At 43.9% G+C, this 17,797-nt stretch overlaps 1 protein-coding gene across 11 annotated transcripts in view; it reads left to right on the top strand.

Annotated features, from left to right (window-relative positions):
- Positions 1 to 17,797, top strand: part of LOC101469991 (uncharacterized) — a 108,382-nt gene that overhangs the window by 41,463 nt on the left and 49,122 nt on the right. For 8 of the 11 annotated variants that reach the window (XM_012924036.4, XM_024799549.2, XM_076887892.1 and 5 more), the window contains 3 exons: positions 10,118 to 10,231; positions 11,164 to 11,250; positions 13,339 to 13,527. In XM_012924036.4, the coding sequence (XP_012779490.3) occupies positions 10,118 to 10,231; positions 11,164 to 11,250; positions 13,339 to 13,527 (390 nt within the window). Of the gene's footprint in view, positions 1 to 9,646; positions 9,902 to 10,117; positions 10,232 to 11,163; positions 11,251 to 13,338; positions 13,528 to 17,797 lie in introns of those variants that run through there. The other 3 variants (XM_076887890.1, XM_024799552.2, XM_076887891.1) reach the window with 2 other exon arrangements.

The raw sequence follows: 17,797 nt of genomic DNA, 5'->3' as shown, positions 1-17,797 counted from the left end.
GATCCAAACTTTAGTCTCACTTAGAAGAAAAGAAGGAAAATAATAATAATTTACATGTAAGCTTGAAACGTCCAGTTTCTCGAACCCCACTGAGCATCCTTCGGTTAGCCTCTCTCCTGTCCTGTCTCAGCTGCACCTTTAGCTGCAACACACTGTGAGACAAACTGCACACAAACAGTTTGTGTGTTTGTGGAGCTGATAGAAACCCTGCATTTGGATTACCTGCCACTTAAAGTGATCACTCCCTTTTGCAACTTCCGGACACCAGCAGTTGTTGATGTGACGTCCTCTGGTGGTTAATACACGAACAGTGCACGTGTTACTGTTCAGGCTCAAATCGGTGTGATGTTTGCAGGCCGTGCAGTGACAGGAAATAATAACGTTCCTCACATGTTGAACCAAAAGAAACAAGCCTGTTTTGAAAATATGAGGAGTAGAAAGTACAGATTTGTGTTTAAAAATGTAGGGAGTAAAAGTAAGAAACTACTCAAGTACAACTTCCCAGTTCTGCCAGCTGCATACATAAAACAGACCCCAACCAATCACAGCAGATGGCCCCGCCCCTCCCTGAGCCTGCTTCTGCTGGGGGTTTCTTCCTGTTAAAAAGGAGTTTTTCATTCCCACTGTCGCCAAAGTGCTGCTCATAGGGGGTGATATGATTGTTGGGTTTTCTCTATATGTGTGTTATTGTAGGTCGACCTTAGAGTATAAAGCGCATTGAGGCGACTGTTGTTGCCATGGTCAAGATGACAGGTCCATGTTTCGATGTGTTTTTATTGAATTAAGTTTATGACAATCCATCAGTCTTTTCTAAGACATAATTACCCCGTGATCAATGTGAGTTATGAGTACAATATTCTTTTTTCTGTTGAATAACTTACAAAAAATGGCTGACTGCACCTTTAAAGTGTGTTTTAAAGGGCTGAGTGAAGGCGAAGAGCTGAAGACTTTAGTCATATATGTTTTATATAGCATCACACAGTAAAGACATACAGTACCATAAACTCAAGTCCTCTCCTGATAATGTTTGGAGTTCTGTTTGTTCAGACTTTAGACTAAAAGGCTAAAAATAGAAGATTTTATTGCTGTCAGTCTGCTGCTCAAACCTGACGTCTTATTTTCTTGATTTCCTCATTTGTTGTGGCTGATCTGTGACCAAGATGACCAAAAACATTGGAGTATTTGACAAATCTGCCAGCTGTCTGAAGCCTCAGCAGCCACACCGGCCTGGTTTCAGTTATGTCACATACGGTTCATGCGATCGAAGCACCATAACTTCACACTTGTAGCTGAGCACATATTTGGGCGACTTGACTTTCTCACATCCTGATTTTACTTGAAGTGATTTGGTAGAAATGCTAAATCTTTCCTTAAAATATTCATGATGTGACTTTAATCCCCAAGCTGGGAAAAAACCCTAATTCCTCCCTCTGTGAAGCTTTCTGTCTCCACCGTCTGTGCGTGACGACCTCTTATATTAGGTGTGTGTATGCGTTTGTGCAACCCTGCATGGATGCATGTGTGTTTGTACGCCACCACACCCACTCTTCTTGAGTGTGGAGATCTGAGTGTGGCGTTATGTGGGAAATGCTCTGGGAGGGTAGCAACAACTTGTGCTCTCCACTGCACTTTGAAGCGTGCACCCGTTCATCTGTTGCTTTGACAGGTTTGAGAAATCCCTGCTGGTTGGAGCTGAACGCCCCCCCGCCCGCTCGGCTTAGTACAGCCGGTTGTGATGCGTAACAGCGAGGCGTGCACGATTGCAAATATGAGCAAAGAAAAGAAAGAAAGAAGTCAGAAATCCCTCAGAGGTCATTCATCTCCTTAGTCCTGACAACAGAAACCAACAATCACTGATGTGAAGAAGATCAGGGAATGTTTCTCATTCCAAAGCTTGTTTTCAGGCTGAGACGAGGAGGTGAGGGGGAGACAGTGACATCACAGGGGTCACAGAGTGGGAGAACGTATGGAGGGAGGAAGGATCCACTGACAGCTACAGTATGTATATGGGCGTTTGTGTTTTAAAGATGTCTGCAGGTCCCACACACACACACTCGCGCTACAGAGACGTCACGTCAAACACACCTTGCCCCTCTCCTGCCTGTCAGTGCACATCACTCTCACACGCTGCATTAGTCTCATCACTGCATTAGCTGTCCACGGCCTGGTTTCCTCCAGGACCTCGACCTCCTCCCCTCACAGGTCTGTTAGATTTTTGTATTAGTGCAGCTTCATCGTTACATCTGTGTTGTAGTGTTTCACACAGGAAAGATCTGCGGGAACAGTTCGAGATGACTACATGTAAGCTAACAGGGTGTACTTCAGGCCACGCCCACCTTCAGAGACGGTGACTGCAGGAGATATAAAAGCAGATTCAGTATCCAGAGGACCACTAGAGTACCATATGGTTATTTCTGGACAGCGTCCATGACTTTAGAGGGACTGCTGGCTCTCCTAATCCTTTCTCAGGATATGTGATGTCCTCCCTTATCTTTCTTGTTCTGTTTTCGCTCACATTTTTACCCTGTAAAGCAAAGTTTTAAACAGCAATGAAATGCAGCTTCCACACCTCGACATAAACTCCATTTAGTACAAAGTTCGGGGAGGACGGTTCCAGGAACGGTGGATAGAAATTTACTTGGATTCAAACTGATTCCAACTACATGATTAATGCGGTGGCGTGGCTGAATCAACAAGACACCGTCGATGTTTGTCAGGGGCGAACGGCAGTCTGTCCCCTCGATGAACCGTCACTGAGCGCCCGTGGTCCTGCAGCAGCCCTGACCCGGCCGCTTCATGCTTCCTATCACAGCTCAGAGAGGCTCAGGAGCAGGCAGAGGAGGAGGTCAGCTGGAGGACAGCAGCCTCGCCTGCCAGCTCCACCCAGATTAGACCGTTTTGGTAAAGCAGAGTGTGGTTGCTGTAAGCTGCTGTCCTCACATATTTAACTATGTTTGTGTTTTGCTGCATTGTCATTCGGGATGTTCCACTCATTTTAAAACCATCTGATCTCTGTGCCTGACATGCACTCACAGCACGTCCTCTGATTGTCGCCACATTAACGACTCTTTTGCTCGATAACTTTTCACAGCCCTTCGTAGAACTGCTTCACAGTCGTGGGTCTTTCTGTGCTCAGAGCACTTCACATGAGAGAAACTTCTTTGTCATCATTTTATCTTAGAAATCACACCATAGCCACGAACCTAGTTGCAAGCTGTCTTGTCTAAACAGTGAAGGATTCCTAAAGATCCCAAGTAGGCCATGGCCTCATTCTTAGAGAGCACGCTCTGTACTTTTTCACTATTATAGGAAGTTCACGACGGATCTGTGCAGGCTTTGTGATTTACTGCACTTTTGTTTTCTTAATGTAAGCTTGCTTTACACAAAAATAAGTTTTTCCCCCCGGGTAAGATCCTGTGCTGACTGTTGTTCACAGCTGTCCCATCCACCAGTCTCTCATACCTACTTTACAATACTGTAAAGGCCAGAGCATGTTTACAGTATTGTTTAAAGCTCCACTGTATTTAGCAGGTTGGAGTCTTTGCTGTGACCCTGTCGTTGTACTGATGCTGTGGAAATGTTTATTGTGATGCTGTGTTGTTTTGACCTGACAAGCCCATTGTCCTGGTCAGGCCTGGTACAGAGTCCCTCTATCTGGCAGAGCAGCAGAAACATCACAGTTGCTTCTTTGACACTGTGTTGCAGCCTTTCATGTCCATGTAGTTTAGTGACCCCGTTCTTTACCTACGATGTCTCTTATTTTATTTTGGGTGCGGTTCTGGTCCCTAATTGTGGTTACGTAAGAATTCATCTTTTTCTGAATGGGAGCTGAGACAGATTACGTGCTGGACAAAGGAGTCAGCTGACGATTAGCAGCAAATACATCACAGTCCTGCAGGGTTTGAGATGTGTTTACCTTGCAGCAGTGTAATACCAGATCAGAGTTAACATGCAGGTAACTGTTACCTGGCTAAAAGTACAGCAACATGGAACAATACATGGAAAAGAAACAGAAATGGGAATAACCTTTGTACAGTATTTTTTTTTCAAGATGGCTAAAAATTGAAATCCTGAATCAGCTAAACTGAGTCTGATTGCTGATACTTCACAGATTCATTTGTAATTGTAAGCAGAGCCTGTTCAAAGGTGATTGGTCAATAGGTGAACTACTAATCAGCTATCTGATTGTTCAGTCTGACGTCACTAGCCGTGTCTGGGCCTAAACTCCGCTGCAGGTCCATATATCAAACGATCACTATGGCATTACTGAGAGTTGAAAAACTGTCTAAAGTCTTTCATCTTTAATAAAATGATCAGCGTTCTGCTCTACCAGGTGTAACAATTGAATTTAACATCCAGGCATCCATGAAAACGGAATTTATGACATTTAACGGAGTTAGAAGTTATCAGGGAGTTAGCTCGCTAGCTTCTATCTAAATACAATATAGCATGTCCTGACTGCGGGGTTTTGGAAACAAATTAAAACGTACAGCTCTGCTATCACTTCCAACATAAATGAAGACAGAAAACTAAACAGCAGTGACGTTTGTAGGGTTACTGAAGTTTGGCTAGCTGGTATATAATGATGTGCTACGTGACCGCTAGCGACACAGCTATGTTAGCATAATATAAACAAGCTAACTTTTTTTCCACTGGATAAAAGTTAACGTGAGTGTTCTCGGTGGTCAGGAACAAATGTAATCGCATGGCAGGATGCTGTAAAAGGACCAAACTTCAGCCAGGAGAACAACTGAGATAATCCATCCACAATACGAGGTTAGTCATTCATATACTGCTGCATGGGCTGGGCTGTAGTTACATCCTAAGGTTTTAAAAACTGAGCTTAAATAAATGATTAGTGGTAATAAAAGCCGAGGGAGGTCAACAGTGATCACTGACTGTTTTAGGAGCTTTTTGAGATCAAATAGAAGAAAATACAAAACATTAAACATGTTAACAACACAAAAGCCATATTAAACGCAGACTACTTTAGACCCGGAAGTAGGATTCGTCGCGTCATCACTGAACAACTGGATTGGTCCAAGAATTCTTCTCCTGTGACGTTAGTGAGGTGTGTTTATGGGGCTGCTGTCATGGGGAGCTTATGATTTGTCTCTGAAGGATGAGAATCACTTATACAGACAGACTCTAAATGTGACTCTTGAAGTATCGCAGATCATCAGTCCCATCAGTCATTATGACTTTCACAACTCCAGTGTAGGTAAATGGGAATATAAAGCCCTCTTTCACACTGCTGAAGCGCTCAGAGCACTTTACTCACTTTCACCCAGTCACACAAGCACTTTTTTTAAAGCAAAGTCCTTTCTGTCTACTCCAGTTCATCCAAAGCTATGCTGTTAAAATTCTGCTCTAGAGTCGTAGCTGTTAGGTCAGGTCATAGGCACGAGGTCATAACCAAGTTAGACTGACTGTATTCCTTGGCTGACTCCTGCATCCTGAACTTGTCCTACGAGTCCTACAATGACCCCTCTACAACTAGTTCATGCATGAGTAGGATTAAGCAAAGCTTGTGTGTGCGTGTGCGTGCGTGCGTGCGTGCGTGCGTGCGTGCCAGCGTGTCTCTGTGCGTGCAGTTATGGCAGAGCAGTTCTGAGTGTGTCCTCAGATGCCTCTGATGTGTCTAAGCAGTAGCTGCTGCAGTCTGTGTTGCCATATTTTGTCCTCATACTGAGGTCAGGCAACCCCCAGCAGCAGCAGCTCTTACGTAATGCAGAATTTAGCTTTCAATACACAAAGACTCCCACTTATTATTCTCGGGCAAAAGTCACACTTTGAGGTACGAGCCCTTACTGGGCAAAGGCACCCTCTTGTTTCATACTAGCTGAGGGATTTTGCTTTTGGAGGCTTGTTTTTTAGCAGCATTGATTGCTTACTGGACCTACAGCTGGATGGTGAAAGCAGTGCTGATGTGACCACCCTTAGAGATCAAGTGGTCCAAGACAACTGAGCTGAACTTCCAGCTGAAAGAACCGGAGTTAATCTGTTAGCATCAAGCACGTAACAAGCAAATCGTTTTTCTTTATGGAATCAGTGCCTGTTCAAACACTTTCAGCACAAAGGCTGTGCTAACAAATGGGAGTTCATTTCAAAGGTCGCCTCTTCTGGAGCCTCTTTAGCACACGGCTAAAACAAATCCAAGCCTTAACATTAACGAGTATGTGGGTTAAACTGCTGTTTTCCCAAACCCAAACATTAGCGCTAACAGGTGCATTTCCATTTCAGTTCAGATAGCCAAACAACCCTGCTGTCTTTACATAAAACTCATTGTTGCAGCCAGGTACAAAAGCGACCCCCTAAGACTTCCTCCTTAAATCCAGCTTCACAGAGTTACATATATGACAGTTTTTGAGTTAAATGATTAAATTAAACTCATACATTTACTGTTTTATGTCCACTTTAAAAAATAAGCCATACATGACAGCTTAGGCGTTACAAATGTAAGACTGGAACTGGAGTGGAACTGGTTTCCCCTCTTTAAATCAATCCAGCACCTCACCGAATATAAATTTCAGTGTGAGCCGCATCCAGATGCTATGTGAAAGATGAAATGACTACATCTGAACAGGCGTTTGCAGAATCTTATGGTTCAGGAAAAGCAGGTTTGCAGTTATGATCTTCCACGTTTACATGAAAACATTGCTGCTTTCAGATGTGTCACACATTTGATCCATTTCACTTCCTTATTGGTTTGTTTTTTTAATTTAACAGATGCGGACACATTGGTTAACATTCAACTCTAGACAAATGTTAGAAAGCCAAAAGCTAGCCTGTTACCATCAAATGGTAAATGGACTGCTTCTTACATAGCGCTTTTCTACTCATCTGAGCACTCAAAGCGCTTCACACAACTTGTGCATTCACCCATTCACACCCATTCACACAAGCACATCTTTCTAAGTGCTTCATAGCTAACATTCACACACGTTCATACTCCGATGGATCCATCAGAGAGCAATTTGGGGTTAGTATCTGTGGTGATACCACAAGAAAAGTCTGCTAGCGCTAACACTTCTTTAAAAATAACACACAACAGAAGTTTTCAGAATCTGAGGTTCCCCAAAGTTTAAACTTTGCATTGCAAAGTTAGCAATGCTCAAACAAAATCAGCCAGCAGAGCTCAGTGTTGCCCTCTAGGGAGACGGTTAAAGGTCAAGCAGTCATGATGAGTGTTGACGCTGTAATGAGCGTCCTATTGCGCACTGACTCGCCTGCTAGGAGCTGTTCAAATTGGCGCACACACTTACCTGCACTCACTTGTGCTGCTTCACAGTCGGTCTTCGTCCCTCTTTCAGGCTGAGCAGTTCACCATCGGTACATTAAACACAACAGCACAAATCCAGCATGAAATTTTCCCCCGCGGACTGAGCTGAACTACTCAAAATTTGTCTAAGCTAAAAGACCTGAGGTGCAAAAACATTCACCAAGCCCAGACCCCATTGTTTCACACAAAAGTGAACACTTAAGTGCAAATTTCAGCCCCGTGGACGCTGTATCTGGTGTGATGCAGACAGTATGTGCAGACGACTTCAGAGTGGATTAAAAGACTAATATTGAAATGAAACTTTCTGCAGATATCTGTGAACGTGCCAAGATCGGTACAAGGAAATGAGGCATGAGCGATCAGCATGTTGTAGGCAGAAGTAATTACATTGTAAGTCATTTTAAGTAGCACGCTCTTCATTTTAAATTAGCAGGTATTTTACAGGAAAGGAGACCAAAAATATAGTGTAAGTGGTTTAAAGTTTGCAGAACAAGAATCAATATTTCCCATCTTCATTGTAAGTAGTTGGACAGCTGGCAGTATTATGGAGTGGCTTAACTTTGACTAACTTCCTGGTATTTTACTGGAAAGGATGTGCTGCTTTCCAAAGTTCTGGTAGTTGAAAGAGGAGAACAGTCACATTCATATTGGTAACATAAAAGAACAATTGAATACTAGAACATCCAGCCATCATGCACATCAGCATAATTGATGTTAAATAAAACAAAGATCCAAAAAGGCAAGTTTAACCCAGAGGCTTTGGGAACATGAGAGTCCTGTTAGGCTTCAGGATTCAGCGTCTTTACAACACATTCGTACTCCTGAAGCGTAACACGCTACGCCATGTGACAAATCGCTGGTATGTTACGCTTTCCGGTCACCCACCAACACATTCGGAAACAGGAGGAAACATGAGAACCGTTTGGACTAAATCTACACATGCACATTTATTTTCCTCTCATCATGAATCACTCTGGAAAACTCTAACACCATTAAGAGTGTGGTGAAGGTCGGCAATGGTCTCGTGGGTCACTTAGCCTTCAGATAGTCCCAGCAAGTCTTTAGCAGGCAGTTAGTGTCTGCTGATGACGTGCAGACTTTTAAAAATGCATCTCTGACTGTGCTGCCACAGCTAGCATATGTCGCTAACTCCACGAGCCGCCAGTGCTGCATGAACATAGAAAAATAAATGTTCCGTGGTGTGATTGGACTAGTGGGCGGTATTATGAACTGTTCCCAATGTACCTGTGCAATTTATGTAGAAGTAATTTGTTTCATTCTTTTCTTTTTTACAGTTATTATATGGGTGGGTGTAAGGTCGATGCTGGATTGTGGAGCGCTGTAACCCCACATGTAGTAACAGCTCTGACTGGAAGTGAAGCAAGGTCATACGAAGCGTGCAGCGACCACGGTTACAAAGGCTTCTGACTGATTGGTTCTGGCTGCTAGTACAACTTCTACTGTTGCCTTACAGATGTTTTCTTTGAGTGATGGGTGCCCAGCAGACAGTATGGTGTTTCTAATAATAGCACAGAAGCAGAGCGAATTGAAAATATTTGAAATATCTTCCTAATCTTCTTTATCGAGTGGTGGTTCGTGTACAGATTAGGGAGCAAGGTTCCATACTGTGCACTTCAGGCTCCGCTCCTGCTGGTTTCAGCACCTTGGACAGAACCATAGCAGTAGAAATATGTGCTTGATTGTATGTAGCCTGTGATCTCATTGGGGAGACAGAGGGACCGACCCAATCCAGCCTGAGCTCGAGCACCAGTGTTTTTGAGCGAGTGGTGACCCTGCCGACGGAGTGTTTTCTGCCTCCTGTCGAGACAGACGATGCGCACCCCACCACGGCCCCGTGCACGTCTGATATATGAAAGCTTTTTTGACTTTGGGTGGCGTCCTGTCTGTTCGCCTCACTGTCACCCTCTGTGGACACAGCTAGGAGAGGGTTGCCAACGGTGTATCCCTCCTTCTCTCCGCAGCTACTCCCCTCCCTCCATTACTCCCCTTCCTCAGTCCCTTCCCATTTCTTCTATTGCTTGCTCTGTTTGTCTGCTCTTTTACGCTCGCTCATCCTAGAAATCCTCTTTTCTGCTTTTCTTATCTCTTCTCACTGAAACGTCTGATCAATTCCTCTCTGCGTCCTCGCTGACACCAGCCTGCCTTTCCCTCCTCGTCCTCATTCCGCAGACTCTTTCCGTTTTAACCTCTTGCACCCTAACAGTCAGTTGGAGGTCTGGGACTTGTTGGACAAGAGCTGAAGCATGATTACAGGGTTAGAGAGGAAAGGAGAGGGCTGTGCGAAGTCAGGCAGTGTGAGGGGAGGCGCTAGCTGGCGGGGCCTGGGACCTGAACTAGACAGACAGTAAAACGTCACCACGCCAAAGCCAGACTCCCCGACTGTGATCGCGTGTGTGTGTCTGTGTGTTTGTGTCCCTGTGTGTGGTGATTTTGCGTGTGCATGTGTGTATGTGTGACTGGGGGTTCACAGTGTTAGTAGCTCACAGCCAGCTGAGGCTGCAGTGGAGACAGACAGAGGCACTGAGCAGCACATAGCAAACACTGCTGATTGTTGGTTGTGTAGCACTGGGATATCTGCTTTTGGAGGAAATTTAGCAGGTGAGAGTACAGTTGTGTGTCTGTGTGCGTCTTTCTTTCGTGCAACAGAACCCTCCGTGCAACTGTGTATATTTTGGCAATGCCTGTTGTATTTGTGTAATGTGTATGCCAGCATGTTTGTGTGATTTTGGTAGCCTTGTGTCATTAAAATGAAGACATCAGCATGATCACCGAGGCGAGTGAACTAACATCCAGTCATCTGTGTTGCGGCTGCAGGTAGTAAACTGACCTCGGGGGAACAGACGGCAGCGTCGCACCCGGAGCCGCAGGGGGAGGTGTGGCCACACTCGCTTGACCAGCAGCAGGCCTTGGCTTCAGACTTCTTATCAGGTACAGAGTTTAGTGGCTCCACAGTATCGTCCTTTCATCTTAACTTGTTAACACTGATTCACGACATCGTTTGGACCTTCTGTGGTCACAGTGGGACATTTTCAGGAAATGATGTCGTTTTTGACCACAAAAACTGGACTGGACCAGTGCTCGAGTCTGACTTTGTAGCTTCCAAACCAGTGACTGCCCCATATCCAAACCATCTCAAGGTTTTCTGTCTCAGAATTAGCTCTAGATAGACTTTGGGCATCACATATACACACAAAGCAAGTGTATCACTAACTGGAAGCATGATGTCCAGGGAGGATTTAAGAAAACTGACATTGAATATCTGTCTAAATATTTATATATGAATTGTTGATTAAAATGTTTGCATCAGTCGTTCTCTGTGATTTCCAAAAAGCTTCTCACGTTGGCTGCTCCTCGCCTGGGCGCGTCTTAAAGGCGCTCGGGCCCAGAGAAGCAGCGCAGTTGGAGCTTCACGTTACTTTGCTTTGCATGGTGGAGCAGCCTCAGAGTGTAGCCACCACGTTTCCAAACCCATGCAGCTTATTCACTAATGGTTTTTGTCTTTGTCCAGTGTAGATACAAATTATGTGCATTACATGGTAAAAACCCAAATTATTGTCTAAATGTAGTTTAAATGTATCGTTTTAAAGTAAAGATTGAGCGGCTCAGCCTCTTTGGGCCACTCCTCTGACTCCCACTCGTGTTTCTGTGTAAAGTATTTCTAGCATCATTCCAACACAGAGCAACATAGACTGTATATAGAGTATAAATAATGATTTGTGTCTGCTCTCCTCTTTGCTGTCTGCCCTCACGTCACACCTCCACTCAGTCGACTTCTCTTCCATATATTTGCCTGCGTCTCATTGCTCTCTCTCTTCTCTTGTCTTCACCTTTTCCATTGCTCCCTCCTTCCCTGCTGCCAGTCTCCGTGGCAACTTATTCTAATCCTCTGGGCTTTCAGACCAGCCCCGCACAAAAGATGGATGCTAACCTGATGGGAGCGTTTTCAGGTATCCTCCCAATATTTCCTTCTAACAGAATCACAGATGTGAGTGCTGCTGAGATATTAACTGTGTGTGTGTGTGTGTGTGTGTGTGTGTGTGTGCGTGTGTGTGTGTGTGATATGTAATTGAATGATGCTTATCATTACTCAGCAACACTGTCTGATGGGGTCTGTGTCACTACAGAGTCTCCTACTTACAAACACAGGGCTCGCTCATGCATGGAGAGCCTGCTACACATGATGAAGTGCTGCGTTGTGTCTGCAGCTTTGATATTGTCATATTTCAGAATATGAACACTGTAATTATCTATTGTGTATATTTGAAGTAAGGGCTTTGTATCCTGTGTGCATATGTGGGTTATTGTGTTAACCTCAGAGCAGCCGAGTAGCACTGAAGTCATGAAGTTGAGCATCATGCACTCCTGACCTCTCTGTGCAGAGACTGTCAGTTAGCTCCTTTCTTCAGAGCCAGGTCCATTTTTATCTTTCCGTCACAGAAGACACATTTGAGATCAACATTTTCATTCTCATGACCATTTATTGTGCGGAGCTTTCTCCGGTCATGGGCGGCTACTCCAGTGTTTACTCTGGTGTTGCTCCAGTTTAAGTCGTTCCTCCTTTTGCTTTCCAGGCTTCATCTGCATTTTGCACTACTCTGTGTGACTAATTATCATGTATGTGTGTGCTATTATTAAATATGTGTTCTGGGCTAAAGTCACTGTCTTCACATGCTGTTGATGGCTTCTTAAAATTTTGGCGGTACAGTAGCTGCAGCATCATATCGTAAGTATCTGTATTTCTAGCCTTTCACAGCTGACGGCTGAGCGGGCGACACGATAACTCAAGCAGGAAGTCTCAAATTGATCCCATATTAAAATGGATGCGTTGGGATCACAGTGATTTTCCTTGTGTTTGAGCCTTTCCTTCTTTGGCTTTGCTAACACGTTCTCACAGTGAGCGCTCTGTTTAGCTTCACATTAAACTCAAACACTCTTTGATATGATTTGGATTTCATAGTTGAATCGATTACTACCAAAGCAAAGTCCCTGAGGCAGCAACCAGCCTGAGCGCTGACATTTCCAGCACCCTGCTGCAGTCAGTAAGAGACGTTTGAATAGCTGCATTTGGTCTTTTGCTGTTTCTCAGTGGAAGAAGTTGTAAAACTTACAGTTAACAAGTCCAACGTTTGGAGTCTTTGTTGGTCAGTGTTGGACACCACTGGTGAACTGACTTGTATTTGTACCTGTTTTGTTGGTGTATTTGATTTCGGCATTGTATGCTGAAAGAAAAACAAAAACATTTTGAGGGAGCGGACTCAAGCACGTGACTTTCATTTATATATATATTTCCATTATTATAATGTCAGCGCTGAAGCTCTGCCTGCCAGAACAATCGCTGTGCTCTGTCTCTGCAAACATACCTTAGCCTTCATCACTGTGGATGATTACAGCTCATTATTTCCTTCCTCATTAAAAATGCGATTTCCAACCAGGAACTTTGCCCCAGAATAGCCAATAGTTGTCCACGCTGACGAATTGCATTTGTGGACGTGACCCTTGTTGGTTGCATGCAGAGCTTTAGCCGTCACTGGCTTGGTATCTGCTGGTAGTTTGCAGAGTGACACACACTCACAGTGTGAGCTATAAGGCTGAGTTATGCCTTTCACCATGCCAGCCTCTGCAGAGCCAGCTCTCATTGTTGTCTTAATGAGACCTGTCGTCTCTGGGCCACCAAAACACCCTGCAGGCTTGGACACACACACACACACACACACACACACACACACACACACACACACACTCTGACCTATACAAGTACAGCTGACACGTGCATCAGTTTGGGACTCATGCAGGTGAAGAGTCTCGTTCATTGTTGCGACCACGTTCATGACCTCATCTCTCACACATGCTGTGTATGTTCAGGCCCCTCCCCTCTACGAGCGTATTCAGAGCTGTAATGTTGACTGCATTCAGGTTGTATGTGGTGTTTTCTTTGACCTTCTTACTGTTTCTTCCTCTTCTCTTCATGTCACAGTGAGTAATGCTGTCGGTGCAAAGAGAAGGTTTACCTGTTTGTCTGCTTTCTTGTTCCTCAGGTTTCTCCCAGCCTGGAGGGATTGGGATGAACGTGGAGGTGGGAGCTGCACCCCTTCAAGCAGAAAAGCCTCCAAGTATTGCAGATCCTCAGATTCTCACACCTCCAGCAGGATCAGTCGCCCCTAAGGAGCACAGCCCCATGCTGCCCGAACCACAAGCTCCTCGCAGCCCTTTGGATGTATCAGCAGGTAAGACTCATGCATTGAACTCACACGCCACAGTGTTTTTCTTCAACGCCAGTTTTGGTTTTTTAATCTAAACTAAAGCACAAGGTAACTTTAGTTTCAGCTTCTCCAAATAGCTTGTCTACGGATCAGCACCTTTGCATTTCCTGTGCATTTAAAATTCGCTCAAACTGTGTCGATTTTTCTTGTTTTCCCTTAAATTAAGTCAAAACTTGAAGTGAGAACAGATTAAGAGTATTGTTGCATGTGTGTTGCGGCTGAAACCGTGTATTTGATTGACTTTGAGTTTTAATTTTGAAGATGGAAAATGTTTTAAGGATCACGTGGTTTGGTTTGAATACTCATAAATGGCTTGTAGCAAAGGGAACCTTGGCACTCTCACCTGAAATAATTTTTGAAACACACATACTTGAATGATGTGGACAAAAACACAATTGGAAATGAACTGACCAAATCAGTGAACTATTGAACCTTTAGTGTCTAAGAGCATGTCCTCATAATGTAGGTGTGTGTGTATCTTCTTCCAATCCCTGCACCACAATAACTGCTCAGTTTGGAAGCAGTGTTTCCTGTTATGCTTGCTCGTCACTCGTGCTGTACATGTTGGTGTAGCTGCAGAAAGGAGGTCAGTGTGCAGGTCAGTGATCTCTGTGTTGCACAAAGACATGCTCAGCTGTCTGTGTCCTTCACTGTCCACACTTTACGACTTTGGACCGGCCGATCGCAGACTCTGCTGCTCTCCAGTTCACTGTGCGTGCATCCTAGAGAAGCAGAGTCTTACTTGTTGTCTTGCTGTGGCTTGTGTCGCTTGACAGAGCTGTGCTAAAATGCACAAAAGCGTCACAGCAGCCGAGGCACCTGTAACTGCAGGTGGTCGGCTGTTAATCAGTCTGCAGAGTCATGCACCCATTAGACGCCCTTTTAGATCAGCTAACAGGGCTTGTTCTTCTCAGACCCCAAAATTGAAGGTTTGTGTATGCCAGGAAAAGCTACAGGAGTGAAAACAAATGTGATGTACTGTACACACAGAGGCTATGTTTAAGAATGTCTGTCATTCCTGAAACGTTTGTGTTCAGCCCCTTGAATTAAAGCTAGACGTCTGCAGTCAGATTGTTTTAAAGTTCACTGTGGTGAATCCAGACACAAAGCTACAAAAAAGGTCATTGTCCAAAACTTTATGGATCTAACTGTAAATTCCCAAACAGTCTCAAATAGCAGGAGCAGGAAACAAACACTAAGCGTGGGTAAAAATCCTGAAGGATCAGCAAAATTCCTAGTAAGGAAAAGTCTTACATTGGGCAGGAGAAGCATAATGCAGTGTCGTTTCTTTGCTGTCTCAGCTCCATGTAGATTTATAGGCTGAACCTTTAAATCTAGTAGAACCCCAACGATGTGTGTCTGCAGTCTTCTGATACTGAGGCTTGATCTCAGAGTATCCAGCCACACACATACTGTCTTCAAACTACAGGTTCTTTCTCCAAACACTCACTCAGATTGTGTCAGTCACAGTGTAGTTAATGCAGACGAGTCACATAATAATAATATTAATAATAATAAAATATTCCTGAATAACATCAGTATTGTTTTCTTAATTGTCATTATTGACAAATGTTTTTGGATAATTGTAAAAAATAAATTCGAGTCAGAAACAAAACCAACAAACAGGCTCCTAAAGAGGAAGGAGGAGCCTATTGATCACGTGCCTCATCACATGAGGTGTGGAAAAAGGGGCGTGGTCATTATCAGCAGAGGTTCCAGTGAAAACATTGTAAGAACTTGCCTCACCCTATCATGTGACCTACTCAGATCACCTGGCACAAGATGTGAGTGGGCGTTAAGGCATCTGGGACAAGATCATCGATGTTGTGGGGTCCTGATTACTCCAGGTTTGTGTTTCAGAGGGTGGTGGGAGTCAAAGAGGAGGTACTGGTCCGTGTGTGTGGGGGCTTCAGGTAAACTTCAGTGCTGAGGTTTCTATTCACCTCAGTGTCCATCCATCTTCCTCCACTTTGGTCTTAGAACCGAAGAAGCTTCTCTTATTGGAGGTGAAAAGTCTTCAAGATAAAGTCCAGCCGCTTTTCTACAGCTGCCCATTGAAGTGTGTGTTTTATGTCTGCCTGTGAAGCACTCGGGAACACAGAGTGACTCAACTTTGCAGCAAACCCTAGCCCCCTCCCTCTTCAAGATCCAGACTGCACATGCTTGAACCTTCGTCTGACTGCCATGACACCAACTGACAGCCCACAGTGCAACAACAAACTGCACTGAGCAGATGTAACCATGTACAAATAATAATCTAATAATAATAATCATTCTGGCCCAGTAGACATTTGTACTCCAGAGATATCCTGAGTCATCATTAAAATACAAAATATCCAAAAAGGCTAAGAAACTGTATGTTAAATACTTTTGTAAGATAATACTTCTGACTTTGCAGCTGCCATTATTGACAAAATGAAGATATATTAGAAAGTACAGAAGAAACTGGGTATGACATCTTAGAGAGTTCTAGAAATCCTCAGAGTAACAGCTAAATGAAAGCCAGGATCTGCAACATGAAACTGCTGTGAGATAATGACACATCAGTCCATTTGAAAGTTTTTTAGAGTCCCTTATTTGGATGGAGCGGTAGGGTGTCAGCTAAAATTAGCAAACCTTTCTGTTGATCTGCATCCATAAACTGTATGATGACCACTTTGAAAACAAAACAAACAAACGATAGAATAAAAAAAACATACACGAATACAGTGGAAGCCCAGATGTCCCAGTTTCCCGCTGGGATTTGAATCTGGCAGCATGAAATTTGTCTTAAAGCTCCATGTGGGCATGCCACGTGATCTGTGTCTACAGTGGCTTGCAAAAGTATTCGGCCCCCTTGAACTTTCCCACATTTTGTCACATTACAGCCACAAACACGAATCAGTTTTATTGGAATTCCAGGTGAAAGACCAACACAAAGTGGTGCACACGTGAGAAGTGGAACGAAAACCATACGATTCCAAGCATGTTTTACAAATAAATAACTGCAAAGTGGGGTGTGCGTAATTATTCAGCCCCCTGAGTCAACACTTTGTAGAACCACCTTTTGCTGCAGTTCCAGCTGCCAGTCTTTTAGGGTCTGTCTCTACCAGCTTTGCACATCTACATTCTTCTTTGAAACAGCTCCAGCTCAGTCAGACTAGATGGACAGCGTTTGTGAACAGCAGTTTTCAGATCTTGCCACAGATTCTGGATTGGATTTAGATCTGGACTTTGACTGGATTTTCGCTCCACTTCCAATAATTCCATTGGAATTGGAATTCCAATAAAACTGATTCATGTTTGTGGCTGTACTGTGACAAAATGTGGGAAAGTTCAAGGGGGCCCAATACTTTTGCATTCACTGTATTTCTTTTGTAAGTGGTAGGTTTGTTTTGAACAAGAACGTTTTCCAATGTGTGAAGCCAAACTTAAGAAGTGGTGCGTGCTATTTATTCGGGTTTGGAGGTACACATTTGTAAAATCTTGGGTGAGGATCGCAGTCACATTATATTTGTAAATCTTACTGTATGCTTGTTGATTCGTAACCCCTTTGAAGCCAGTTTCACTTCATATTTTATTCTCTGAGATTTCATTTCACTTTTTAATACAGGCCATATTCACACACAGTCATTTTGACTCTTTGACTTGAAGTTCTTGCAAACTATTGCACACACACACACGACCCTGAAGGATGCATCAGGGTCGTTTAGTTCAGCATCTTGTCAAAAGACATGTGGACATGCGTCCTGGAGGAGGTGGGGATCAAACCACTGACCTTTTAATTACTCGATGAGCTGTTTGAGTCACGGCTGCCACTTTTGTACCAATCATGCTCATTTCATATCTGAAGTCTGACATCATGAGCATTTTGGAGCCAGCCTAAACTGGCCGTTGGACAAATTGTAGTTTCTGGCAGTTCCGCGTTGGCGTTTCAGCCCTGGAAGTTTACACTGAGATAAGCAATGCTGTTCGCTTCACATATAAGTGTTTTAAATGTTGTGGCTGATATGTGCATGTTGGTACTGCCGGTCAGGAACATTTACAGTTTTTGTAACGTTATCCCACTGTGACAATCACGGTAACAAACTCCATCTGTAGTCCTTTAGAAAACATCCAGAATAACGAGCCTTTGCACCACAAACACTGCAGTACTTTCATTTGATGTGTTTCTGCTTCCCCTGATACATACAGAGCACAGTTGTGTCATGTGTTTGTTAATATGAAAAATGGTCCTCCAGAGAGCTGCTGTACT

This window comes from Maylandia zebra, linkage group LG9, assembly GCF_041146795.1.
Source record: "Maylandia zebra isolate NMK-2024a linkage group LG9, Mzebra_GT3a, whole genome shotgun sequence".
In the NCBI taxonomy this organism is placed as follows: domain Eukaryota; kingdom Metazoa; phylum Chordata; class Actinopteri; order Cichliformes; family Cichlidae; genus Maylandia; species Maylandia zebra.
Note: the sequence above shows the minus strand (reverse complement) of the source record. Positions and strands in the feature narration are given on the sequence as shown.